General features: G+C 39.5%; 1 protein-coding gene across 1 annotated transcript in view; it reads right to left on the bottom strand.

The window, feature by feature from the left end:
• LOC108669540 (ankyrin-3) overlaps positions 1-26,975 on the bottom strand; it is a 68,773-nt gene that overhangs the window by 18,164 nt on the left and 23,634 nt on the right. The window contains exons 2-5 of the mRNA XM_047883295.1: positions 7,075-7,176; positions 5,285-5,417; positions 2,965-3,128; positions 864-998 (exon numbers count right to left, since the gene is read on the bottom strand). Coding sequence (XP_047739251.1) covers positions 864-998; positions 2,965-3,128; positions 5,285-5,417; positions 7,075-7,176 — 534 coding nt within the window. The remainder of the gene's footprint in view (positions 1-863; positions 999-2,964; positions 3,129-5,284; positions 5,418-7,074; positions 7,177-26,975) is intronic.

Raw genomic sequence — 26,975 nt, forward strand, 5'->3', positions numbered from 1 at the left:
GAATTATGGATGGTACCTGGTATAGGTTATAGCTCGATACACAAGACGTATGGTATGGACGTACGATACATCGATACTACATATAAACAGCCAATGACGTATAGGGGTTGTGGTCAGTGTGTAGCAGCAGTGCTGCAGCCTGAAGTGGGCAATTACAATTATGTATCTATATTGTATATATGTATAATATATATATATTACAATTATTGTAATATATAAATTATGGGTGGTATGGTTTATAGCTTAGTACACAAGACGTATTGTATAGATCAGGATTGTGGTCAGTGTGTAGCAGCAGGGCTGCAGCCTGAAGTGGGTGAAATTATGGTAATATATGAATTATGGGTGGTATCTGTTATAGCTTAGTACACAAGACGTATGGTATGGACGTACGATACATCGATACTCTAAACAGCCCATGACGTACAGGGTTGTGGTCAGTTTGTAGCAGCAGGGCTGCAGCCTGAAGTGGGTGAAATTATTGTAATATATAAATTATGGATGGTATGGGTTATAGCTTAGTACACAAGACGCATTGTAGCATGGATAACTGCCCGTGAAGTATAATATTATGAATCATACAGCCCGTTACACAAGACGTATTGTATGGATCACAGCCCGCTACACAGCCCGTTCCACCCGTCACGTACCTTGGTATAGATCACAACCCGTGACGTATAAGGTTATGGATCATACAGCCCGCTACACAGCCCGTTCCACAGCCCGTTACACAGCCCGCTACACAGCCCGTTCCACAGCCCGCTACACAGCCCGTTCCACAGCCCGTTACACAGCCCGCTACACAGCCCGTTCCACAGCCCGCTACACAGCCCGTTACACAGCCCGTTGCACCCGTCACGTACCTTGGTATCATCTTTCTTAGCCGCGATGTGCAGCGCAGGCAGGCGCACCTTGCCCCTCGTGTCGTTCTCCAGCAGCACAGCCACCACCTTGTCGTGCCCCTGCTGCAGGGCTACTGCCAGGGGCGTGAACCCGTCCTGAGGTGTTGGATACGTCTTGTATAGGATGATATACGTCGTGTATACCATGATATACGTGGTGTATAGGATGATATAGGTGGTGTATATGATACATGCTACTGCCAGGGGCGTGAACCCGTCCTGAGGTGTCATATACGTCGTGTATAGGATGATATACGTGGTGTATAAGATGATATACGTGGTGTATAGGATATATGATACTGCCAGGGGCGTGAACCCGTCCTGAGGTGTCGTATACGTCGTGTATATAATGATATACGTGGTGTATACAATGATATACGTGGTATATTGGACGTGGCATGATATACGTGGTGTATAGGATACATGAGATACGCGGTAGATACGTGGTATATAGGATACATGCTACTGCTAGGGGCGTGAACCCGTCCTGATACATAAGAAACGTGGTACTATAGGATACATGGTATACGTGGTGTATAGGATACATGAGATACGCGGTAGATACGTGGTGGTATATAGGATACATGCTACTGCCAGGGGCGTGAACCCGTCCTGAGGTATCGTATACATCGTGTATACAATGATATACGTGGTGTATAGGATACATGATACCGCCAGGGGCGTGAACCCGTCCTGAGGTGTCGTATACGTGGTGTATACAATGATATACGTGGTGTATAGGATACATGCTACTGCCAGGGGCGTGAACCCGTCCTGAGGTGTCATATACGTGGTGTATACAATGATATACGTGGTGTATACAATGATATACGTGGTGTATAGGATACATGCTACTGCCAGGGGGCGAAAACCCGTCCTGAGGTGTCATATACGTGGTGTATAGCATGATATACGTGGTGTATACAATGATATACGTGGTGTATAGGATGATATACGGGGCGTATAGGATACATGAGATACGTGCTATATGGGATACATGAGATACGCGATAGATACGTGCTATATATAGGATAGATGAGATACGTGGTGTATAGGATAAATGAGATACGTGGCGTATAGGATAAATGGTATACGTGGTGTATATGATACATGAGATACGTGGTATTTGGATGTATGAGATACGTGGCATATAAGATATATGATATACGTGGTATATAGGATACATGATATAGGTGGCATATAGGATACATGGGATACGTGGCATATAAGATATATGATATACCTACGTTGTATATAGGATACATGATATAAATGGCAAATAGGATACATGAGATACGTGGCATATAAGATATATGATATACGTGGTATATAGGATACATGAGATGCGTGGTGTAGGTATAGGATAATGATATACGTGGTGTATAGGTTACATGAGATACGTGGTATTTGGATGTATGAGATACGTGGCATATAAGATATATGATATACGTGGTATATAGGATACATGATATAGGTGGTATATAGGATACATGAGATACGTGGCATATATACGGACGACAAAACGGTTACGCACAACTGATCACCTAAACGCAATAAACAAAAATTATATAAATCATTAAATTATATGAATAAGCACGAAATAGATATTGTAATCGCAAATTAAACGTACATAAATCGTAACACACTGATTACTGAACAATGTCTACATTCTGATGCGTAGATGAAATCGTACTAAAATAATCAATAACTTCAGCGTAGCGCAAAATTCACGGCACAAAAAACACCAAACAGTGAATAAATGCAAAAATTTTTGACATATCATTCACTATAAAGTCGCTTCAAAGAAAAAAATAATACCACGTTGCAAAATTATCTCGGGTGACTCATCACGGTGAACCACTCGGTTCATAACTCACCACGGTGGTGATGTGAACCACTCGGTTCATAACTCACCACGGTGGTGATGTGAACCACTCGGTTCATAACTCACCGCGGTGGTGAGGTGAACCACTCGGTTCATAACTCATCACGGTGGTGATGTGAACCACTCGGTTCATAACTCACCACGGTGGTGATGTGAACCACTCGGTTCATAACACACCTCGGTAGCGAGGCTCTGGTTGGCGTTGTGAGCGAGCAGGTAGCGAACCACGGTGTCATGGTTCTCTTGGGCCGCCATGTAGAGCGGTGTGAACCCATTCTGGCTCTGCAGGTTCACACCGGCGTTGTGCTCCACCAAGATACGTACGATGTCCTCCTGGCCAGCTGGATAAGAAATATCCCATTTAAATTCATTATTTTTCATTATATTCGTATTCCTCTGAATTAATTAGTTATTAACCTGAAATATACTACGGGGTTTACGACTATGCATTTATTAATTAACGACGGAATTGAGCAATTAAAATCAACGTCGACTATTGGAATACGAAACAAAATGTTGACGTAAGTAGAAGATGGCAGCTTTAGATTAAGTACAGACGTCGAATTTAATAAACAAGCAAATGTTAGAAGATGTAAAAATTTTGTTACATGAGTATCGGTAAAGGCGTATTAGGGTTTCAGATTAGGATTAGGGGATCAGTAGAGGCGAGTTAACCGTTACTAATAAAGTTAATTGTTGATACAAAGGGTTAAGAGTTGACGCAAAGGGATAACTGCTGATATCAGTGCAAGGGGTTTTTACCTTTTGTATATTTAGGATTTCATTCTTGGGATATCAAAATTTTGTAAACAAATAAAAAAGAAACAGGCGCACCAACAGCACGTCAAAAAAAAATGAATAGCCATCATCATTTCGAACCAAAAGTCGAACCAACATCACACCCAATATCGCGCCAACATCACGTCCAACATCACACCCAACATCGCACCCAACATCACGTCCAACATCGCACCCAATATTCACGCCCAACATCACACCAATATTACGCCCAACATCACGGCCAACATCACGCCTGAAAGAACGGCCAACATCACGCACAACATCACAACATCCCTCCCAACATCCCACCAATTGGGATGCGATACGCCCAACACCAAACATCACAACATCACGCCCAACATCACAACATCCCTGCCAACATCACAACATCGCACCAAGAGAGGCGATGTGTAGGGCGGTATTGCCCTTCTTGGTGGCATACATCACGCCCAACATCACAACATCACAACATCCCTGCCAACATCACAACATCCCTGCCAACATCACAACATCCCTCCCAACATCACAACATCCCTGCCAACATCACAACATCCCTACATCGCACCAAGAGAGGCGATGTGTAGGGCGGTATTGCCCTTCTTGGTGGCATACATCACACCCAACATCACAACATCCCTGCCAACATCCCAACATCACACCCAACATCACAACATCACAACATCGCACCAAGAGAGGCGATGTGTAGGGCGGTATTGCCCTTCTTGGTGGCATACATCACACCCAACATCACAACATCCCTGCCAACATCCCAACATCACACCCAACATCACAACATCACAACATCGCACCAAGAGAGGCGATGTGTAGGGCGGTATTGCCCTTCTTGGTGGCATACATCACACCCAACATCACAACATCACAACATCACAACATCACAACATCACAACATCACACCAAGAGAGGCGATGTGTAGCGCGGTATTGCCCTTCTTGGTCGCATACATCACACCCAACATCCCAACATCACAACATCGCACCAAGAGAAGCGATGTGTAGGGCGGTATTGCCCTTCTTGGTCGCATACATCACACCAACATCACAACATCACAACATCACAACATCACACCCTACATCACAACATCACAACATCGCACCAAGAGAGGCGATGTGTAGTGCGGTATTGCCCTTCTTGGTGGTATACATCACACCCTACATCACAACATCACTGCCAACATCACAACATCACACCATCACAACATCACACCCTACATCACAACATCACAACATCACAACATCACACCAAGAGAGGCGATGTGTAGCGCGGTATTGCCCTTCTTGGTGGCATACATCACACCCAACATCACAACATCACACCCAACATCACACCCAACATCACAACATCACACCCAACATCACAACATCACACCCAACATCACACCCAACATCACAACATCACACCCAACATCACAACATCACAACATCGCACCAAGAGAGGCGATGTGTAGGGCGGTATTGCCCTTCTTGGTGGCATACATCACGCCCAACACCCAACATCACACCCAACATCACAACATCACACCCAACATCACAACATCGCACCCAACATCACACCCAACATCACAACATCACACCCAACATCACAACATCACAACATCACAACATCACAACATCGCACCAAGAGAGGCGATGTGTAGGGCGGTGTTGCCCTTCTTGGTGGCATACATCACACCCAACATCACAACATCACAACATCGCACCAAGAGAGGCGATGTGTAGCGCAGTGTTGCCCTTCTTGGTGGCAGCGTCGACGTTGGCCCCGCGCTCCAGCAGCTCGCTAACCACGTGCGCGTGCCCCTCCTTGCTGGCCAGGTGCAGCGCGTTCAGGCCGTTCTGGGCAACAATAGGGGTGATAATTATAAGTTATAGTTATTTATATATAAGTAAATATTGTTAAATTAGTCTTTTATAGGGCAATATTACTTGTGATAAATCGTACTACTGTAGATAAGTTATATTACTATAGGGAATTATTACTTGCTGGCCCTCCTTGCTGGCCAGGTGCAGCGCGTTCAGGCCGTTCTGGGCAACATGCGGGGTGATAAACATATGAATATAGTTATTTATATATAAGTAAATATAGTTATTTTACCTTATTTATATAAGTAAATATAATTATTCTCTTATAGGACGTCGTGTCCCCCTCCTTGCTGGCCAGGTGCAGCGCGTTCAGACCGTTCTGGTTAATATCAGGGGTGATAATTATATTTTATAGTTATTTATATATAAGTAAATATGGTTATTTTAACTTATTTATATAAGTAAATATAATTATTCTCTTATAGGACGTCGTATCCTCCCTTCTTTGCTGGCCAGGTGCAGCGCGTTCAGGCCGTTCTGGACAACAACAGGGGTGATAATTATAAGTAAATATAGTTAAATTAGTCTCTTATAGGGGAATATTACTTGTGATAATTGTATCTATATTATATAATGAAGATAAGTTATATTACTATAGGGAATTATTACTTGCTGGCGAGGTGCAGCGCGTTCAGGCCGTTCTGGGCAACCACAGGAGTGTTAGATATTCCAATTTGAATTTCATATTCGAATTTGAATTTAATATTCCAATTTGAATTTCATATTCGAATTTGAATTTCATATTCGAATTTGAATTTAATATTCGAATTTGAATTTCATATTCGAATTCGAATTCAATATTCGAATTTGAATTCATTATTCGAATTTAAATTTAATACCGTATTCGAATTCGAATAATAACCATACATATAAATATAGAGAAATTATTCTCTTATAGGGAAATATTACATGTATTAAATTGTATATTACTGTAGATACGTTATATTACTGTAGGGAATTATTACTTATGCGATATTGTACATAACTATAGAGAAATTATTCTCTTATTGGGCAATATTACTTGTGATAAATAGTATTAAAGTAGATAAGTTCTGTTACAATAGGAAAATATTACTGACGTTAAATTGTATTACTATAGACAAGTTATATTACTATAGGAAATATTACTTGTGATAAATTGTATTACTGTAGATAAGTTACACTATTATATGGAATTATCATATGTGAATTAAAATACTATGGGCAAATATTACTTGAGGGAAATTCTATAACCATAGAGCATTTATACTACTATATACAATTATAAAACTAAAAGAGAAAACCTTTTTAATCCCGGTGCTAAAAGATACACTAAAAAGTTATCAATTGAAATTGTATCAAAGTATGTGATGATTATCTAATTAAACTCACTTACTTAAAAAATTTAGCGAAAAAACTGAAATTGTTTATATATCTAAGCTGCATATATATTAAATTTTATCGTAACATGTTGAGAGAAAAAAATTAACAGGGTAACACTTACCGGGTTGCATGTGTTACTCACCGGGTTGCACGTGTTACTCACCGGGTTGCACGTGTTACTCACCGGGTTGCACGTGTTACTCACCGGGTTGCATGTGTTACTCACCGGGTTGCACGTGTTACTCACCGGGTTGCACGTGTTACTCACCGGGTTGCACGTGTTGATGTCGGTGTTGCTTTTGAGAAACTCCAAAACCTTCTCGAGGTTGCCTGCTCTTGCCGCTCGCAAGAAGCTGGCGCTTGTATCGCTCTGAAAAATAATAAAAAATACCATTAATTAAATTCCTGTTAACTAGTATAATTCATATAATAATAATGAAGTATGTACAGCGTTAATAACTTAAAAAATAACTAAAAATACCATTAATTAAAATCGTGTAAATTAGTATAATTCAAGTAATAAAAATAGAAATAAATACCATTAATTAAACTCGTGTAAATTAATATAATTCAAATAATACAAGTAGATAAAGCGTTAGTTATACAGTGCATGTTCTCAAGCTATGTTTCCTTCTTAACACGTTGACTACGTATTGGTACATATGCGTACCACGAAATGTATTTCTCCAGGACGAAGTGGTGCATAATTCAGGTTGCCCAAAATCGGCCAAATCCGAGAACAAAAAAGGCCAAAAATGGCCGATAACTCAATATATACTAGTTTATTTGTAGGTTCCGCCATAAAAATTCCATTTATTTTCTTTTTCCAGTACTTAAAATTTAATTAGGAAGTACCCCTATCATAAATTTTAGCCGGCCAACGCAATTGAGAAAAACTAAATCACGGAATTTGTCCGGAAAAAATAATCGTCTGGCAACCCTGTTTAAAAACAGTACAAAAAATGAAATAATAGTACAAGATGAAGCAATCGTAGTCAACGTGTTAATGAAATACTTGCCTTTCTGTACATTAAAAATGTTTGCCATCACAGAATTTACAAGGGTTGGATAAAATAACGGAAACACATGACATTTTGATAACGTAATTTCTGAACATGTCTTAAACAATGAAAAGGTGCTATATTTTTATGTTATATTGTTTATTGTTGCTGCTAATTGATATATTTTATCCTTACACAGATATTTTGAGTTAATTTTTGTGTCTATAACGTAACCTATAACCTATCAATGGCAAACCTCTCTGACTTCAAAGGTGCCAAATTGTTGGTGCCCGATTTTCAGCATAAATTTCCCGAATGTTTGACGTTTCTAGAGTTACTGACTCAAAAGTAATGACTGCTTTTGAAAGAGATGGAAAAACGTCCTCAGCAAAGCAAAGGTCAGGCCGAAAGTCGAAGTTGTCTGAGAGAGACCGTCGGTACCTAAATCGAACTGTGATTATAATATTATTATAATAATAATAACGACCGTGTGAATCGAAAGACCACGGTTGTTAAAATTACTGCAGACCTCAATAGACACCAACAGACCTCAATAGATACCAACAGACCTCAATAGACACCAACAGACCTCAATAGACACCAACAGACCTCAATAGACACCAACAGACCACAGTGGACACATACAGAACCCAGTTTCCATAAAGACTGCCCGCCGAGAGCTTCACAGATCTGGATTCTATAGAGGAGCTGCAATTAGATCACCTCTAGTTTTAAATACAAATGCTTTAAAGCGTTCAGAATGGTGTAAAAACCTCAAAAATTGGTACCACGGGCAGTGGAAAAATGCGATTTTCTCTGACGAATCATCGTTTACCTTATTTCCAAACTCTGGCCGAGATTACGTTTAGAGACAGCCAAAAAGGCTCATTTAATCCAGATTGCCTCCTCCCAATCGTGAACCATGGCGGTGGATCTGTGACCTGGGCTCTTATTTATTGGAAGTCTGGTGAACCATTGATTTTTCTTCGTGGAAGAATCAACAGCCGTGACTATTTAGGAATTTTGGAGGACCAAGTTTATACAATTGTTCAAACACTGTTTCCGGAGGGGAACGCATCTATCAAGATGATAATGCCCCGATCCATATACAGTTGGAATTGTTGAAAAATGGCACGAGTAACATTCTATTGAAGTTCAGCATCTCATTTTGCCACCACATTCACCAAACCGAAATATTATCGAGCATTTATGGTCGATTTTTAAGTCAGAAGTCAATTCCCGCCACCATCGTCTCTACAAGAAAATTTTATCTGAATATTTTACCCAATCTGAAGAATGGGTTAAAGTTCTTTTAGAAACAATAAATAAGTTGTGTGAATCAATACCTCGTAGAATTGAGGCTGTAATTGCCAAAAAAGGTGGACCTACACCATACTAAAATATATTTTGTTGATTTCTCATGTTTCCCTTATTTTGTCTAACCCCTAGAGCTGCAATTTATGATACCGTAATTGAAATACATTAAGTCAGTGAAAACAACAAGTGAAAGTACAGAATTCACGAAAACTATGGCATTTATGAAACGCGTAAATGACAAAAGTATAAATTAAATGAAAGTATACGAAATTTAGTTGCACAAAGACTGAGTATGTAATTATTAAATGAAGGTTAATATTACACAACTGTGAACAAACTAAAATATTTGAGCACATTAAGCGAGTGTACACATGATTAGCATGTCGCAGCGTGTAGAGACTGTGAAGGTAAATTAAGTGAAAGTACCGTATATGAACGTTTATTTCACCAAAAATGAGTTTAAATGAATGTTAAAATTACATAACTGTTAATAAACTAGAATATTTTAACGAATAATGCGAGTGTACATACGATTAGCATGTCGCAGCGTGTTGGCAGAGTGAAGGCAGCGTGTATGCAGCAGTAAGACGGGCGCTGCATCGATCCTATACGTTGCCACGACGCACGCACGCACGAACATATCTACATACTAATAGTGCGTCAAAGAATCGTGTAGCATCGACGTGGAAATGGTGCACGACGACGCACGAATTACGTTGCTGCGAAGTAGAAATTACGACTCAACGATGGAGTAATTTTGCATCAAAGATACACGAACGATGCCTCAACGGCACACGAATGTTTCAAGGGCGTACGAATGATGTCTCAGCGACACACGAATTGTGCATCAAAGATGCACGAATGATGCATCAATGATGCACGAATGATGAATCAACTATGCATGAATGATGAATCAACTATGCATGAATGATGCATCAACAACACACGCGATTTAAAAACAACGAACAAAAAATTAAGGAAAAATGCACGAACTGGAAGCGAAAAAAGAAGTATTGAGAATATATATAGCGGGATATGTAATTCCGATCGTATGTTTTATAGTATATTAAATTCGAATATAAGTATATTAATTTAAAATTGTAAACAATCGGGCCTTAAGCTAAACTAGAAGGAAACAAAATCGGGCTAAACTAAATATTAAAGAAATTCACGAACGTGCGAGTTGTTCAGATTCAAGTCTACAGACACGTTACGCTAACATTAACTAATTTTATATTGCTTAATAATTTAAAATAAATCAGTGCACACTGCACAGGCACGATATCATGTATGCATAGTTCTGATGATGTGCATGACATCATGCATAGTTCCAATGATGCACGATACCGTACACATCATACATGATTAAATTAATGCAATAATAAATAGTTCATAAGCGATTATTCCACTTTTCAAATCATCACGTATATGACATATATACGTGACATATCAACTATGTATATGACATCCTTGGTGACTATAGAAAGAAATAAGAGCATACTATGCACCGACGGATTAAATACCGGACAACAAAATTAAAACTAGGAAATTTAAAAAAAAAATTCTCGAAATATTGTTTTCAGAGATGAAATGCACGTTTTTTATAGACATAATAGCATAAAAGATGCAGAGAAATTACATGGGTCATTCGCAGAAAATGAAATTTTTATGACAACCAGAACTGTTACAAGTGACAAATTAGGCAAAAATACAAGTCTAAACTTAATATGACGCCACATTTTACGTCAGGAATATTCGAAAAATTAAATTCCTACAAGTGACACTTGTAGTGTCACTTGAATTAACATTCAAGTTCAACATTTTGAAATTAAACCTGCAGTTAACCCTGCTACCTTAATTTGGTTAAAAATGATGTTTATAATCTCTGGACGGAACAAAAAAAAAATAAAACTATCATCTTTTTCCAATCAAAACCCGCCCACTGATCTACCATGGTGTCGGTTTGGTAGATACGGTACCGTATCTAATTACACATTATCTACCTGCAACTTTTCTACCATGGTAGAGTCCATGTCATTTACCACGATGTTGGTAGCGAGTATTCCAATAAAAACCAAACTACGTCGACAACATTAACATCAATAAAATTATAACACTAAATTAATAAACGGGCGTTAACAGCACGCGGTAGGCCCAAGCATGCAAACTTATGGAGCACTGAACATAGTCGGTTAACCTGTAAATTTCGAGTTAGGCTACAGAGACTATAAATTTAATTTTTTAAGACTGTAAATTTTCAGTTAAGCTACAGAGATTGTAAGCTTAAAAAAATCTTTTTGGTAAAACTACATTTTTAGTTAGGCTACAGAGACTGTAATTTTTTTAATGTTCTTTCTGATAAGACTGCACATTTATAGTTAGGCTACACTGTAAATTTGTGAAAAAAATTATAAGATTGTACATTTTTAGTCAGGCTACAGATACTGTAAATGTGTAAGAAAAAATTCTTTTTGATAAGAGTGTACATTCTTAGTTAGGCTACAGAGACTGTAAATTGTTTCAAAAAATTCTTTTCTGACAAGACTGTACATTCTTAGTTAGGCTACAGAGACTGTAAATTCTTTTTAAAAAATTCTTTTTGATAAGACTACATTTTTAGTTAGGCTACAGAGACTGTAAATTCTTGTAAAAAAATCTTTTTGGTAAGACAGTAAATTTTTAGTTAGGCTACAGAGACTGCAAATTTTTAATGTTCTTTTTTTTATAAGACTACATTTTTAGTTAGGTCACAAAGTTGACCTCGCAGGCGCCAGCCAGCTGCAGCTGCATCGACCACCTGCAGCTAGCTATAGCGACCTCTGCTATAGCATCGGTCTAACCTTTCCACGCACAAACTTTTTGACTTTTTGACAGGGCCATATTTTCAAAACTCGCCAAGTGAACAAAAGTAATTACGCTCTATTTTCTTGTCTATGATTAAGTGAACGTATACTTACGCTCTATTTTCTTGTCTATGATTAAGTGAACGTAAGTACTTACGCACTATTTTCTTGTCTATGATTAAGTGAACGTAAGTACTTACGCTCTATTTTCTTGTCTATGATTGGTGGATTTTGCTTGAAAGGCCGTCAATGATTGGCTGATGAACTTACGATCTCGTAACTTTTTTGAAAGTATGGCCCCAGAATGTGTACTTGCACTCAAAATGACTACCTACACAATACATGGATCTTCATAACCTGGAGCTAAGTTCCTGATACTGAATATATATTACACGATTTGACTTTTTCACATTACGTCTACGCGAATCTTTCAGATGTTTTTACTTACAAATCACATTTCGAAACACTGCCGCCATTTTCGGCGCATAGTTTAGCTGCACGCTAGTGCCCTGAATTATTTCGCATGAAAATATTTTGATCAAAGTTTTAGCTCATTCTATAACAGGAACAACAAGCAGACATAACCTATATTAATTGATTTCTTTATCATCGAACGACGGCAAACGAAGACAAATATAAATCTTGCAACAACTTTACAGAGCCGCCCTGAACTTTTTTCACTCAAAACTTAGCTAAAAATAATTTTCAAACAGATACTAAAGTAATTAAATATAACATCTTAAAAATTGACCAAGAGAAATTCACTGTTTAAATTTCTCAAATGATAAAAAATTTACCGGCATATCAAGATAGCGAATTGCAAATGCATTAAGATGGTTTACTGTCTAGTAGACCCATGATTTGCAGACATTTGTTGTCTACAAATTTTCGAATTAACTGCGATATTAAGTTCTCAAAAAATGGTAAATGTAAAAAAAGGATTACGTCGCAAAACGGCTATATGTTACATATAAAATGTGAGCAAGTTTAATGTTTGCAGACTTCGTTACATTCTCGAATCAATACAGATTTTAAAAGTCTGCCATAGTTGAGTGTAACCATGCATCCAGCTGGTTCTCATTCAGAAAAATGAATGGATCACCTTGTCCAAATAGTGACCCACTTTCTTACGCGTAGCATCAGCAGGGAGTCATGTTAAAAAAAAGTGCATCGCTAACATATGTATGTTAAAGTCACACTCATTCCTCAGAGTGTAGGTTTGATACCACAAGCCATCAGAACCCAGATGGTTCTTGCAAGGATCATTTGCTTTATTTGGTAATAAACAGCGCCGTAATGTGATTATAAAATAGTATCATCATAAAATTTCAGAGTAATATAATGTTGTCATAATCATAACGCCTGTATAAATTTATATAGGAGTAAACACAGAATAAAACATTCGTAAACATATCAACTTAATCCCATCCTTACATACAAAGGTTGTGACGAGCGAAAACATTTTCTATGAAATTTTTTTTTAAATATATTAATTTTTCTGCTTACACCAAAATAATCAAAAAATATTATTCCTGAACTGTCTTATTCATCGTTGTAACACGAGATCATTCACCCAGTGTCGTTGTTGTTGTTGTTCGCCCTCCCCGTCCCGCGACAAGTGCGGGACGGGGCCTACACCCATTCCTGTGGCCAGCCCAACCTCTCTCCCCAGCGCGCTAACAGCCCCGCCGCCTCGATGGGAGAGTTCCACAAAACCAGGGGCGACAAGGGCGTGGCCAGTTCCGAACAGCCAAACAGGTGGCAGGTGTTGTGATCATGTCTGAGACAAAGTGGACAAAGAGGGGACGGATGTGTGGCTGGATCTATCTTGTGTAGGTATTGGTGTAGTAGGGGGGACTTGTTTGTACGGAGTTGTGCAAGTGCTCGGCGTGTGTGCCTGGGTAATTGGGTTTCTGAAGAGTCTATGGCTGGTGCTGGTGCCAAGAGTACAGCATTGTTTGGTAGATTGTCTATGTAGTTAGTTGTGATTGTAGTGTGTATGTTTTGATTGTGGTGCATTTTTCATGAACCCAGTGTAGTGATTGTGAATTACATCGGAAGGACGTCTGTGTCTTAGTGATTCGGCGGCCGCAGATCTGACACACCCACACCGGTCCCGGGTTAGCTTCAACATCCCCCGATCTCAGCAGCAACACCGCCAGCAACACACGGGGGTCCGTGCGCCGGCCTGGCCAAAAAACAGGCTTTGGGCCTCCCTTTCGGGAGGCGGGGATTTGGTGATTGCCGATTTGGTCCCATGGTGGGACGCACTCCAACCGCACGCAGGCCGGCAACATTTGGAGCACCCAGTGTCGTTCGACTTTTCTTCATTGTAATTCTCATTTTACTCACCAGGTTAGAGGTTTACTCACCAGGTTCACCAGTTTAGAGGTTTTACTCACCAAGTTAGTGGTTTACTCACCAAGTTAGAGGTTTCGGTGACCATAATGGCTGTGAACTTCTTCCCCTACAATATTAACTCCAGCTCAGTGTTCCTCTAGCTTTCACTTAGAGCTCATACATTATGGCGGTATTCATGAACTTTTCCCAAAGAAATGACTAGTTTTTTTTTTAACTTCACTTGAAGTCTAGTTTATCAACTATTTCCAACACGCTATTGAATGGCCGAAAATACACAAACCGTATTAAACTCCAAAATACTATAAATAATTCAAATGATTTGTTAAAAAAAAATTATAAACACACACCAGTGCCAAACATTAAATTACCAAGAAACGAATCGAATTCATGAAAACAATAATGTCTAAATTAATGAAATATATGAAAGTATCAACCAAATTAGTAGAGTTTTTCTGTACCTCAACATAGCAATCGTGACAAAGCATAGAGACTGAAAATAGACTCCAAAAGTAGACACAAAAAAAAATCAAACACCCGAAAACCTGATGGCAGAAACTTATCATGAAGCGCAAAAAATCATTGTCAATGTTTAGGAAAAATGGACAAATGTTCCAGAAGTTCACAAAGGCCACAAGTTCGGAGCGAAATAAGAGTTGTTAGCCTATCCTGAAGCGGAAAAATCATTGCCAATGTTCAGGAAAATTGCACAAATGTTCCACAAGTTCACAAAGGCCACAAGTTTGGAGCGAAATAAGAGTTGTTAGCTCATCCTGAAGCCGAAAAATCATAGTCAATGTTCAGAAAAAATTCACAAATGTTCCAGTAGTTCACAAAGGCCACAATGGAGCGAAATAAGAGTTGTTAGCCTATCCTGAAGCGAAAAAATCATTTTCAATGTTCCGGAAAAATGCACAAATGTTCCAATAGTTCACAAAGGCCACAAGTTTGTAGCGAAATAAGAGTTGTTAGCCTATCCTGAAGCGAAAAAATCATTTTCAATGTTCCGGAAAAATGCACAAATGTTCCAATAGTTCACAAAGGCCACAAGTTTGGAGCGAAATAAGAGTTGTTAGCAGCAGCATGGCGACGACGCTGGCCGGTAGCGCTGGCGATATCGACGTTCCAGACGGCACGCCCTATCTGGAACTGCCAACTGGAATGAATCCATATGACCTGGAATTCATTCCTGGTTCTCACAGCAACCCAAAGAAACATGTGTATTAATTACCAATCATTGTAGTACCATTTTCAGTTTTGAAAATCACGGGAAACAGAATTTATTTCGAAAAAGTTTCGCAGCGCACAAACAAAAGTGGGAATCGAAATTCGAGGGCAACCTTCCAGCGAGGGAACCGAGGGGCGACTGATGTCTGCTGCACGACAGCGCCTGCACGAGGGAAGGGGAAAAAGAGGGAAGAAAGTATGAGGGAAAGGAAGGGGAGGGGAGGGGTGCTGAAAACGATAGAGATGAGGGCAAGCAAGAGAGGGGGCGTAAAAGAGAGAAACAATTAAAGAGGAAGAAGACATGTCGGAAAATGATAGAACATCTGTAGAATTATGAAATGCTTGAAAGTTAAAAATATTTATTGATGTCGCGTGAGGAATTGTAAAGGGATGAATGACAAGTTAAAAGCATAGGACGGAGCTCTGAAGTAGCAGTCACAAGCTATTAAGGAAGCCAGCAGAGCTGTAGAGCTTACGTCAGATGGATGATGTCAACGAACGGCTTAAACGTCAGATGGACGATGTCAACGAACGGCTTAAACGTCAGATGGACGATGTCAACGAACGGCTTAAACGTCAGATGGATGATGTCAACGAACGGCTTAAACGTCAGATGTATGATGTCAACGAACGACTTAAACGTCAGATGGACGATGTCAGCGAACGGCTTGAACGTCAGATGGACGATGTCAACGAACGGCTTGAACATCATATGGATGATGTCAACGAACGGCTTAAAACGTCATATGGATGCTGTCAACGAACGGCTTAAACGTCATATGGATGATGTCAACGAACGGCTTAAACGTCATATATGGACGATGTCAACGAACGGCTTGAACGTCATATGGACGATGTCAACGAACGGCTTAAAACGTCATATGGATGCTGTCAACGAACGGCTTAAACGTCATATGGAAGATGTCAACGAACGGCTTAAACGTCAGAGGGAAAACGTCTAAAATGGCTAAAATGTCAGAGACTTCAACGATGTCTGAGGAAGTCATAAGAGGCAACGTATAATTGAGAACAGCGTGGACGTTGACGGTCAACGTTTAAGAAGAAAAACAGACACAGTAAATGTTCTAATGACTAAAAAAAGAACAACAAAAACTGCAACGATAAAACACAAACAGTAAATCTAATAACAAGACATCGCACCGGCTGTCAATAGAACAACAATTAAGACATCACCGGCAGTCAATAGAACAACAAGACATCACCGGCAGTCAATAGAACAACAAGACATCACCGGCAGTCAATAGAACAACAAGACATCACCGTCAGTCGATAGAACAACAAGACATCACCGGCAGTAAATAGAACAACAAGACATCACCGGCAATAAATAGAACAACAAGACATCATCGGCAGTAAATATAGCAAGAAGACATCACCGGCAGTCAATGTAATAAAAACCTATAACTCCGCCGTCAATACAGCAACAATAACAATAGATTAACAATAGATCACCGCTAGTAACAGTAACAACAACAACATCAGTTCTAGATCAATATAGAAGCGAACGCACTAACACGGCAGCGTTCACAAGCCTCATGTGATGTTAAAATTCAACACGTGAACGCGAACTCTGATTTCAGCAACGCGTTTGTTTGAACTACAGATTAAATTAGTCATGATAAAATAAGTATGATTTAATTTAACAGAGATAGATAATAAATGAACGAAGAGATTACAATTGGATTAAAATGAGTGACAGACGCTTGGCAACGCCTGCAGTCAAGAAACGGTGAATGGATTATAAAAAAATTGGTTACAAAAATAATTTCGTAACAGGTACGGCATGCTTGGAAATCATTATTAAAATCAATAATGACCATAAAACTGTATCGAGCGCATTAGTCTTCTCAATCTCAAGTAAAATCTAGTCAAGTGAACGTGGTCATGTGTAGTACTAATTATGATAATATTAATAACTATAAGAATAGCTAGGCAACAATATTAAACACGAAAATAATAAAATGCGAGTAAAGTTATTCACTAAAAATTTGGCACGAGATCGTATAAGTTCATTGACAATCGTAATTTCAACGATAATCGTAAGTTCGACGATGATCGTAAATTCAACGATAATCGTAAATTCAACGATAATCGTAAATTCAACGATAATCGTAAATTCAACGATAATCGTAAATTCAACGATAGTAAATACTAGACGTCATGAGTTCAATAATCAAATACTATACGTACGGCTATAGCATATAGACGGAAACATAATCGTACGCCGAACATTTATCTATAATATTAGATATTACGAGTCATTACATTAGACATTATGAGTCATTATATTAGCCTTTATGAGTCATCATTATATTAGACCATATAAGGAGCCATTATATTAGACATTATAAGTCAAATCTTATATAAGGGTATCTGGTAATCACTTCAGTTTATTTAATAGGAACAAGTCTCATAATTATTGTTCATTCTATGTGCTTTATATTGCTTATTTATACATTGTTTATTATATCGTAGAGATGCTTGTGCGACGATACTCTCACGTTTCCTGTGACGCTGTCCCTAACAAACGCACTCGAGACACGAGCCCTAGCATATAGGTTGTTAACGTTTAAAGTAAAACGCCTCATAAAATGTACAGAAAAAAATACACACATACAAAATGAGTGTCGCAAAGCACGCGCCACTTAGGCGCAGTGAGCGACACAACACGCGATGTCTGCCTCGGCGGCCTTGGTGTGAATGCAGTGACATTTTTTCAGTTTGAACTGCACATTTTTAACTAATATCTTCCACACATTTTTAACTAATATCTTCCACACATTCTACTGTGCGTTCCCCCTCTTGCGTCCTGGAAGGTAAGTCATGTCCTCATGTCCTGGAAGGTAAGTGCATAGCGGGACTATCAAAAATGGTTAAACGAGTTTGTAGCGGTTTTCAAGCTACGTTCACCAATCACAGACGAGAAATCGGCCGCTACGTTTACTTAATCCTCTACCGCCGTATGTCACTCTCCGGGAACATAACTTTCAGCTTAAATTATACGTAAACTATTGAGTGTAGCAACCTGAGGACGTTTGTACTCAACAAAGAACATTTTAAAGTTGTCGTACGTGGCGGCAAAGTATCCTTGCCACCACGTATTTAAACGTATCCTTTTGGGCAATGGGCTTGAGGCAATATTGCTTTGGTTACTCTTGTCAGTCGGTATAGGGTTAAGCAAGTTTGTACCTACAATCCTAAGCCACGTACACTAAACTGCGCTGAATTTTTCACACTTCATTGGAGTTTTTTTATCGGTATGCACGTGAAAGTCAGACCAGTCCACTTTATTTAACCAACTCAGCCCAGTTTCACTCCATTATATATAGCGGGCTACCGTGCAGTTTAGAATGAGGTAGCATGCACACTTTAATTGTTGCTTACTTCCGGACACAGTGTAACAGCGTGCGCTTCTGCACACTGGGAACTTAGAAAAAGCATAGTGCACATATCAAAGTAATGATCAACTGAAACACTGCAGCCATCAAAGTAATTATCATTAATAAAATATCTACATTACACAGAAGAAGAATAAACTGGTGAATGATTTTCTGGTAAAACTACGCCGAAATCCCACAAACTTTTAAAAGTTATTCACCATTGTGATGAAGATCGTTCATCAAATCAGAATTATGAAAAATATATACAACAATACAAATCTAACAAAAAATTAAATGTTTCAAAAACTACTCGAAACTGGCATTGCGTTTCCTTTTGGTAAATATTCAATAATCGAAGAAAACTAAGACGAGAAGCTATAACGAAGAATGAGAGCAACTGACGTTGCATCAACGTTGATGAAACGTTAAAACGATGAATTTATGTCGATTAAGCGTTATTTTAACCTTATTTGCCAAGAGGGTAGACTGGCAAAAATTACGATTTTCAAAGATGCATGAAAACTAAATGTCCGGAAGACAATAAAAAATTAGAAGCACGAAACTAAAGATATTCAATGACACAAGAGAAGAGAGAACTATGTGCCTGAGATGCAATGATAAGCTGGAATAAAAGAAGGTATTAGAAATCTAACATTAAACCAAAATGGTAAAATGAAAATGTAAGAAAAGAGCCATAACATATGAAAAATTCTAAAAATATAATATCGAGCAGAATTTTACAGTGATTGATGATTGTTTATATTTTTTATGTTTTTACATCATCATCATGGGATGTCAGGGCGTGGCGAACGGAATACTTCAGTCAGTCCTACGCGCAACCGAAAACTGCGCCCAAGTCGCTTAAAAGAAAACGTTGCGCTTAGCTCATTTTAATGCCTGACTACAACAAAAATGTTCAACTAATTCGTTTCTATTAATATTTAAAGTTGTTTTTCAGTCAGAGCACATACGCTTAAATCTTTACGCGTCAATGCGGATGACGAATAAAAAAATAAATATAAAAATGTTGCGGTCAACTTTAATAATAAAATGTAACGCCACCTCGTCGTCGTTCCTCAACTTTCTCAAGTTGTTAGGGCTAATCTGGGCCTATACTTTCAAAAAAGTTAAGAGATCGTATGTTCATCAGCCAATCATTGACGGTCTCTCAAGCAAAATCCACCAATCATAGACAAGAAAATAGAGCGTAAGTACTTACGTTCACTTAATCATAGACAAGAAAATAGAGCGTAAGTTCTTACGTTCACTTAGCGAGTTTTGAAAGTATGGCCCCTGGATTCTGACCTGCATGTTACATTATTTAGTATAGATTGGCAGAATTTCTTCTTTCAAGCAGGTTTCATTGAAGACCAGAGAATTTGTTTTATTCGCAATTTTCTCATTAGTTTTTTCAATATATCGAACAATATTTTTAGTTTGAACTGGCAAATCATTACATTATTCAAATCGTTACATTATTTCTGGCCATTCGCAGTCACACTACTAGTAGGTACAGTCAGGAGGATAGTTGCAGAAATTCGTAATTAATATTTTCAACCACGATAGTTAAATTATTGCCAATGTAACATGAAGAAAAAATGTAAGTTATACTACCTCGGACAGAGATAAGCTAATTAAAAAAAATTAGATCCGTACTCTCTGAAGTGAGTGACAGTGAGCGCATTTTTTCACGTCCGTCCGTCCGTCACGGACGGACGGACGGACGGACGGACGGATATGACGAGCACAATAGCGCCTTTTTTCCATAAATGACAAAATACGCTAAAAAGAGGGAGAAAATAACTTTAGCTGTAGTGATTATTTATTTGTAATATCGAAACGTAAACAAATAATGGCCCGAAGTTTCCGCGTGGATGTAATTACATTTGGATTAAAAAGAAAATGTTTCTATTATAGAGGCAGGCAGCTTGATTCATTGGCAACTTTATTATGTGTCATAGGCGATGGAAATTCGTTAATTTTTTACGTAAAGAATTTGCATATCATCAATTTACATTGTATAATGAATATTTTTTTCCAGTCTATAATAAATATGCCACACGTAATAAATATTTTATGCGTAAGAAATATATTATACGTAAGAAATATTTCATACGTTAGAAATATTTTATACGTACCGTACGTAAGAAATGGAATATTAAGAAATATTTTATACGTAAGAAATATTTTAAACGTTAGAAATATTTTGCACGTTAGAAATATTCAAGACGTACGCAATATTTTATAGGTAAGAAATAATATATACCCTACGTAAGAAATATTTTATACGTAAGAAATATTTTAGTACGTTAGAAATATTTTATACGTAAGAAATATTTTAGTACGTTAGAAATATTTTATACGTAAGAAATATTTCATACGTAAGAAATATCTTATAAGTAAGAAATATTTAAATATTTTATACGTATAAGCAATATTTTACTTCTCTCTTGCCTTATATTTTCATTTAAAAAACCATAAAACCGAACCCTGGTCGTCACTTAGAACTAAAGCGCGGCATTTTCGTCACTCAAAAAACTGAAGAGGTTGTATTCACATATCAAGACACGCGTTTTTACCACAGCACGAGCAGTAGGCGGACGTAGCTCTGATACGCCCTCTGCCGGGCTAACTGTATCGGGATTCAATACACACGGACAAAAATAACATTTTTATTTGGACAATAAGCCATTAATTTTTCTGAGTATATAAGCTGCTTAATATTCTAGGTCTGTAAGCGACGTTGCGACATTCAAGTCCACTTTTGATGTCATTTTATGAACGAAAATTGTTCATATCTAGAATCATTTATCGTCTAAAATCAAGTTATATCTGTATTCATATATCAAGTCTAGAAACTGTATAATGTTGGTCAGAATAACGATTTGCATGGTTCGATTGTCACATTATAATTCAAAATTCTCTTTCAATAACGTTAAAAAGTTTGGGCTCAGTTTTCTTAACATAATAGATCGTTTCTTATGGAGGTTGGCGACATAGATGCAGTGGCGAAGTTAATATCATTGGCGGTTGTTCGATCGCCCGCCATCTTGGCAACTTTAGTGAGTTGGCGGTTGTTCGATCGCCCGCCATCTTGGCAACTTTAGTGAGTTGGCGGTTGTTCGATCGCCCGCCATCTTGGCAACTTTAGTGAGTTTAGTCCACATCTGCCGACAGCCCCAGGCCGAAACACCTGCTAAGATAACACTGCATATTGCAGCTGCTATTACAGCTGTATCAAGCGCTGACAAACAGCAGCAGCAGCTTCTGATTTATCGCAGCTGAATCTGTAATAACATCTCCCTTACTACGCACATAAAAAAACTTTATAAAAACGAGGATTATAGCTGCTCTTGCTACAGCTATACTTGATCCTTACATAATGATCAACTGAAAATAATAAATTATCAACTAAGTTGATCATTCATTAAGAATGATCAACATTTGATCATCAACATTTGATCATCTACATTTGATCATTCATAACTAAGAATGATCAAATAATGATCAAATAAGCCGCCTATATATCGCACAGACTGTTACATAAACAATAAGAAAAGTATTAAAAATGAAGTTCAATATAGAGTTATCCTGCACCAAGTTTCGCATAAATAGCTACAATAATTGAGTACTGGACCTACATGCCGCACGATGACTAATATAAAAATATGAGTCAGTACTCACTGCAGTGAGTGACAGAGAGCGCATTTTCTCGTCGACGAAAACTTGAGGTCACGGACGGACGGACAGACGGACGGACAGACAGACAGACAGANACAGCCCTCACATAGCAGCCACACAGCCCTCACATAGCAGCCACACAGCCCTCACATAGCAGCCACACAGCCCTCACATAGCAGCCACACAGCCCTCACATAGCAGCCACACAGCCCTCACATAGCAGCCACACAGCCCTCACATAGCAGCCACACAGCCCTCACATAGCAGCCACACAGCCCTCACATAGCAGCCACACAGCCCTCACATAGCAGCCACACAGCCCTCACATAGCAGCCACACAGCCCTCACATAGCAGCCACACAGCCCTCACATAGCAGCCACACAGCCCTCACATAGCAGCCACACAGCCCTCACATAGCAGCCACACAGCCCTCACATAGCAGCCACACAGCCCTCACATAGCAGCCACACAGCCCTCACATAGCAGCCACACAGCCCTCACATAGCAGCCACACAGCCCTCACATAGCAGCCACACAGCCCTCACATAGCCGCCACACAGCCCTCACATAGCAGCCACACAGCCCTCACATAGCAGCCACACAGCCCTCACATAGCAGCCACACAGCCCTCACACAGCAACCACACAGCCCTCACACAGCAACCACACAGCCCTCACACAGCAACCACACCGCCCTCACACAGCAGCCACACAGCCCTCACACAGCAACCACACAGCCCTCACACAGCAGCCACACAGCCCTCACATAGCAACCACACAGCCCTCACACAGCCCTCACACAGCAGCCATACGAGGTGTCCTGTTAAGCTGATCAGACCTCATAAGCGCCAATGAGGCAGCGCTACCACCGGTCGTAGCGTGTAGCATGTAGCACGCTACACGCTGGGGCTGTATGCGGTGCTGCAGTGCAGCGTGTAGCACGCTACACGCTGGTGCTGTATGCGGTACTGCAGTGCAGCGTGTAGCACGCTACACGCTGGTGCTGTATTCGGCGCTGCAGTGCAGCGTGTAGCACGCTACACGCTGGTGCTGTATGCGGTGCTGCAGCGCAGCATGTAGCACGCTACACGCTGGTGCTGTATGCAGTGCTGCAGTGCAGCGTGTAGCGTGCTACACGCTGGTGCTGTATGCGGTGCTGCAGTGTAGCATGTAGCACGCTACACGCTGGTGCCGTATGCGGTGCTGCAGTGTAGCATGTAGCACGCTACACACTGGTGCTGTATGCGGTGCTGCAGTGCAGCGTATAGCAAGCTACACGCTGATAGCGTGCATATATATGTTCAGTTTTGTATTTTGTTGTTGTATTTTATATTTTTTTAATTAGCATTCTTCCTTCTCGCTGCTACTGCATTGAAAAGTCGTTCGTTTCGGTAGCGTATCTGGCCCATGACGGTCAATAATAAAAAAATAATTCAATCAATAATATTAAACTAGGGAAAACAAAGGCACGTACACTAGAAACAAATCACTGTTACAAAAGACTTGTAAATAAATTCAGATCTTGGCATATACCTCTACGGACACATCACTCTAAACTTTTACGTAAAGAATTTAATTACGCCATCATCACTGTTCGATTTAACTAATTTACCGGGAAACGCTAATTTGTAGCGTGATTCCGTATGCTCACTAAGTCACATCCGAATATCCTTAGTATATCCCTAGTATCCTCGGTATCCCAGTATCCTTGGTATCCAAGATCCCTAGTATCCTTAGTATGCTTAGTATCATTAGTATCCTTGGTATCCTAGCATCCTTAGTATCCTAGCACTCTTAGTATCCTCAGTATCCATGGTATCTTAGCACCCTTAGTATCCTTAGTATCCCTATAGTATCCCTAGTATCTTTAGTATTTATCCTTAGCATCCTTAGTATCCCTAGTATCTCTGGTTTAATTGTGTTTCGAACGTTGCAGTCCCAGGCCACGGTGGATCAGGATTGTTGTCGGCCATAAAGAACTGTAGGGAAGTCATGAACGTTACATACTTGTAGACGTTCTAACAGGAATCATAACAGTACAGATGAGATAAAGTTTCTCGGAACCGATAATGTTCGGAAATGGACGAAGCAGCCGGACCTCACGCCGTCCAGTCTGCAAACCCAGCTTGTGTGACCGTAACTTCAGAATAGCAGAGTTTGAGATGACCGTAAGCCGAATAGAGATGGCCGTAAGTTTCAAAAGTAGCAACCGTAGTTTGCCCTAAACAGTTTTATGCGTAGCTTGCCTTAAACCGTTTAATACCGCTGCCACCAAAAGAACCACTGTTATCATCGTTTGTAAGTATTCAGTAATAAGTTTCTTTACGCGTATTAAGCATTCTAAACATGGATATATTAACCTAATTTGCACAACAATCTTTCATTCAGGCAAATATTGTACTAAATACTATTAACAATCTTTGATTCAACAAAAGATCTAAGATACATGATGGGTTGAGGTCGCTTTCATAGAATATAATGAATTAATATGAATAAATATCGCTTACTAATATCATGATAAACAATTGTATGAGTGCGGAAATCTCTCTTCAAGGATGACCTATATGGATGTAGAAGGTATTTAGACTTAATATAAAATATAGACGTACAATATCATGATAAACGATTGTATGAGTACGGAAACTCTCTCTTCAAAGATGACCTAGATGGATTTAGACACAGCCTATAATAATTATATTATTTAATTACTATTTACTATTACAATTGTATTACTATTACTATTGTATACTAATGTATTGTATTACTATATTACTATTGTACTATTTATAATTCATATAAAATAAAAACGTACAATATAACGTGTTATTCAACGAAGTTTCTTCAAGCGAAGGCAGCAACTATACGAACCTCTCTAGCCCTCAAGTGAGGGTATATATATACACTGCATACCGAGGACACATTTATGAGGGTAGAGTAACACTTAAGTGCTTATAACCTCTCGGCAGTACACTGTTAGGTGCTTATAACCTCTCCCTGCAGTACACCTGTCTCTTATACACATCTAGATGTGTATAAGAGACAGGTGGTAAGTGACGGTAACTGGCGCCACGACAGTGGTAAGTGACGGTAACTGGCGCCACGACAGCGGTAAGTGACGGTAACTGGCGTAACGACAGTGGTAAGTGACGGTAACTGGCGCCACGACAGTGGTAAGTGACGGTAACTGGCGCCACGACAGCGGTAAGTGACGGTAACTGGCGCCACGACAGCGGTAAGTGACGGTAACTGGCGTAACTACAGTGGTAAGTGACGGTAACTGGCGCCACGACAGTGGTAAGTGACGGTAACTGGCGCCACGACAGTGGTAAGTGACGGTAACTGGCGCCACGACAGCGGTAAGTGACGGTAACTGGCGCCACGACAGCGGTAAGTGACGGTAACTGGCGCCACGACAGCGGTAAGTGACGGTAACTGGCGCCACGACAGTGGTAAGTGACGGTAACTGGCGCCACGACAGCGGTAAGTGACGGTAACTGGCGCCACGACAGCGGTAAGTGACGGTAACTGGCGTAACTACAGTGGTAAGTGACGGTAACTGGCGCCACGACAGTTGTAAGTGACGGTAACTGGCGCCACGACAGTGATAAGTGACGGTAACTGGCGTAAATACAGTGGTAAGTGACGGTAACTGGCGTAACTACAGTGGTAAGTGACGGTAACTGGCGCCACGACAGTTGTAAGTGACGGTAACTGGCGCCACGACAGCGGTAAGTGACGGTAACTGGTGCCACGGCAGCGGTAAGTGACGGTAACTGGCGATGCAAATAGAGTTTTGATTTAAAACGATAATTTTTTTTAATTACAATAATTACCGGTAATCAGAATAATTAACATTCTTCCATCGTCAGTAGTCGATGCTTATATGCAAAAAATCATTAAACGAGATACAAGTATTTATCAAACGGATTATACTTTAATACAATACCTACACAAAATATAGACAAATATATAATAATATCATAACATAAATTGTAATTTGATGCCAAAAGAGGGAGACATGAGGCAGAATAAAAAGGATGAAAAAAATTATAGAAATGAGATGCAGAAATATAAAGAACAGGAAATAGAGCTCCATGAAAGAAAAAACGATGAAAGGGAAAGAAGAAACAGAAATAAAGAAGAAAAATTACAGGACGAAGAGGAACAGGTAAAAAGTAAATATTGAAGGGAAGTTACATGGAAATCTAGAAAAAAAACGAAAGGGAAGAGCGCATGAAAGTAAAAGTTAACGACCGAGACCAGCGAGTGTGACGCGTGACCTTGCAGTGGTGCTGTGGTGCAGTGGTGCAGTGGTGCTGTGGTGCAGTGGTGCAGTGGTGC

This window comes from Hyalella azteca, unplaced genomic scaffold, assembly GCF_000764305.2.
Source record: "Hyalella azteca isolate HAZT.00-mixed unplaced genomic scaffold, Hazt_2.0.2 contig12555, whole genome shotgun sequence".
In the NCBI taxonomy this organism is placed as follows: domain Eukaryota; kingdom Metazoa; phylum Arthropoda; class Malacostraca; order Amphipoda; family Hyalellidae; genus Hyalella; species Hyalella azteca.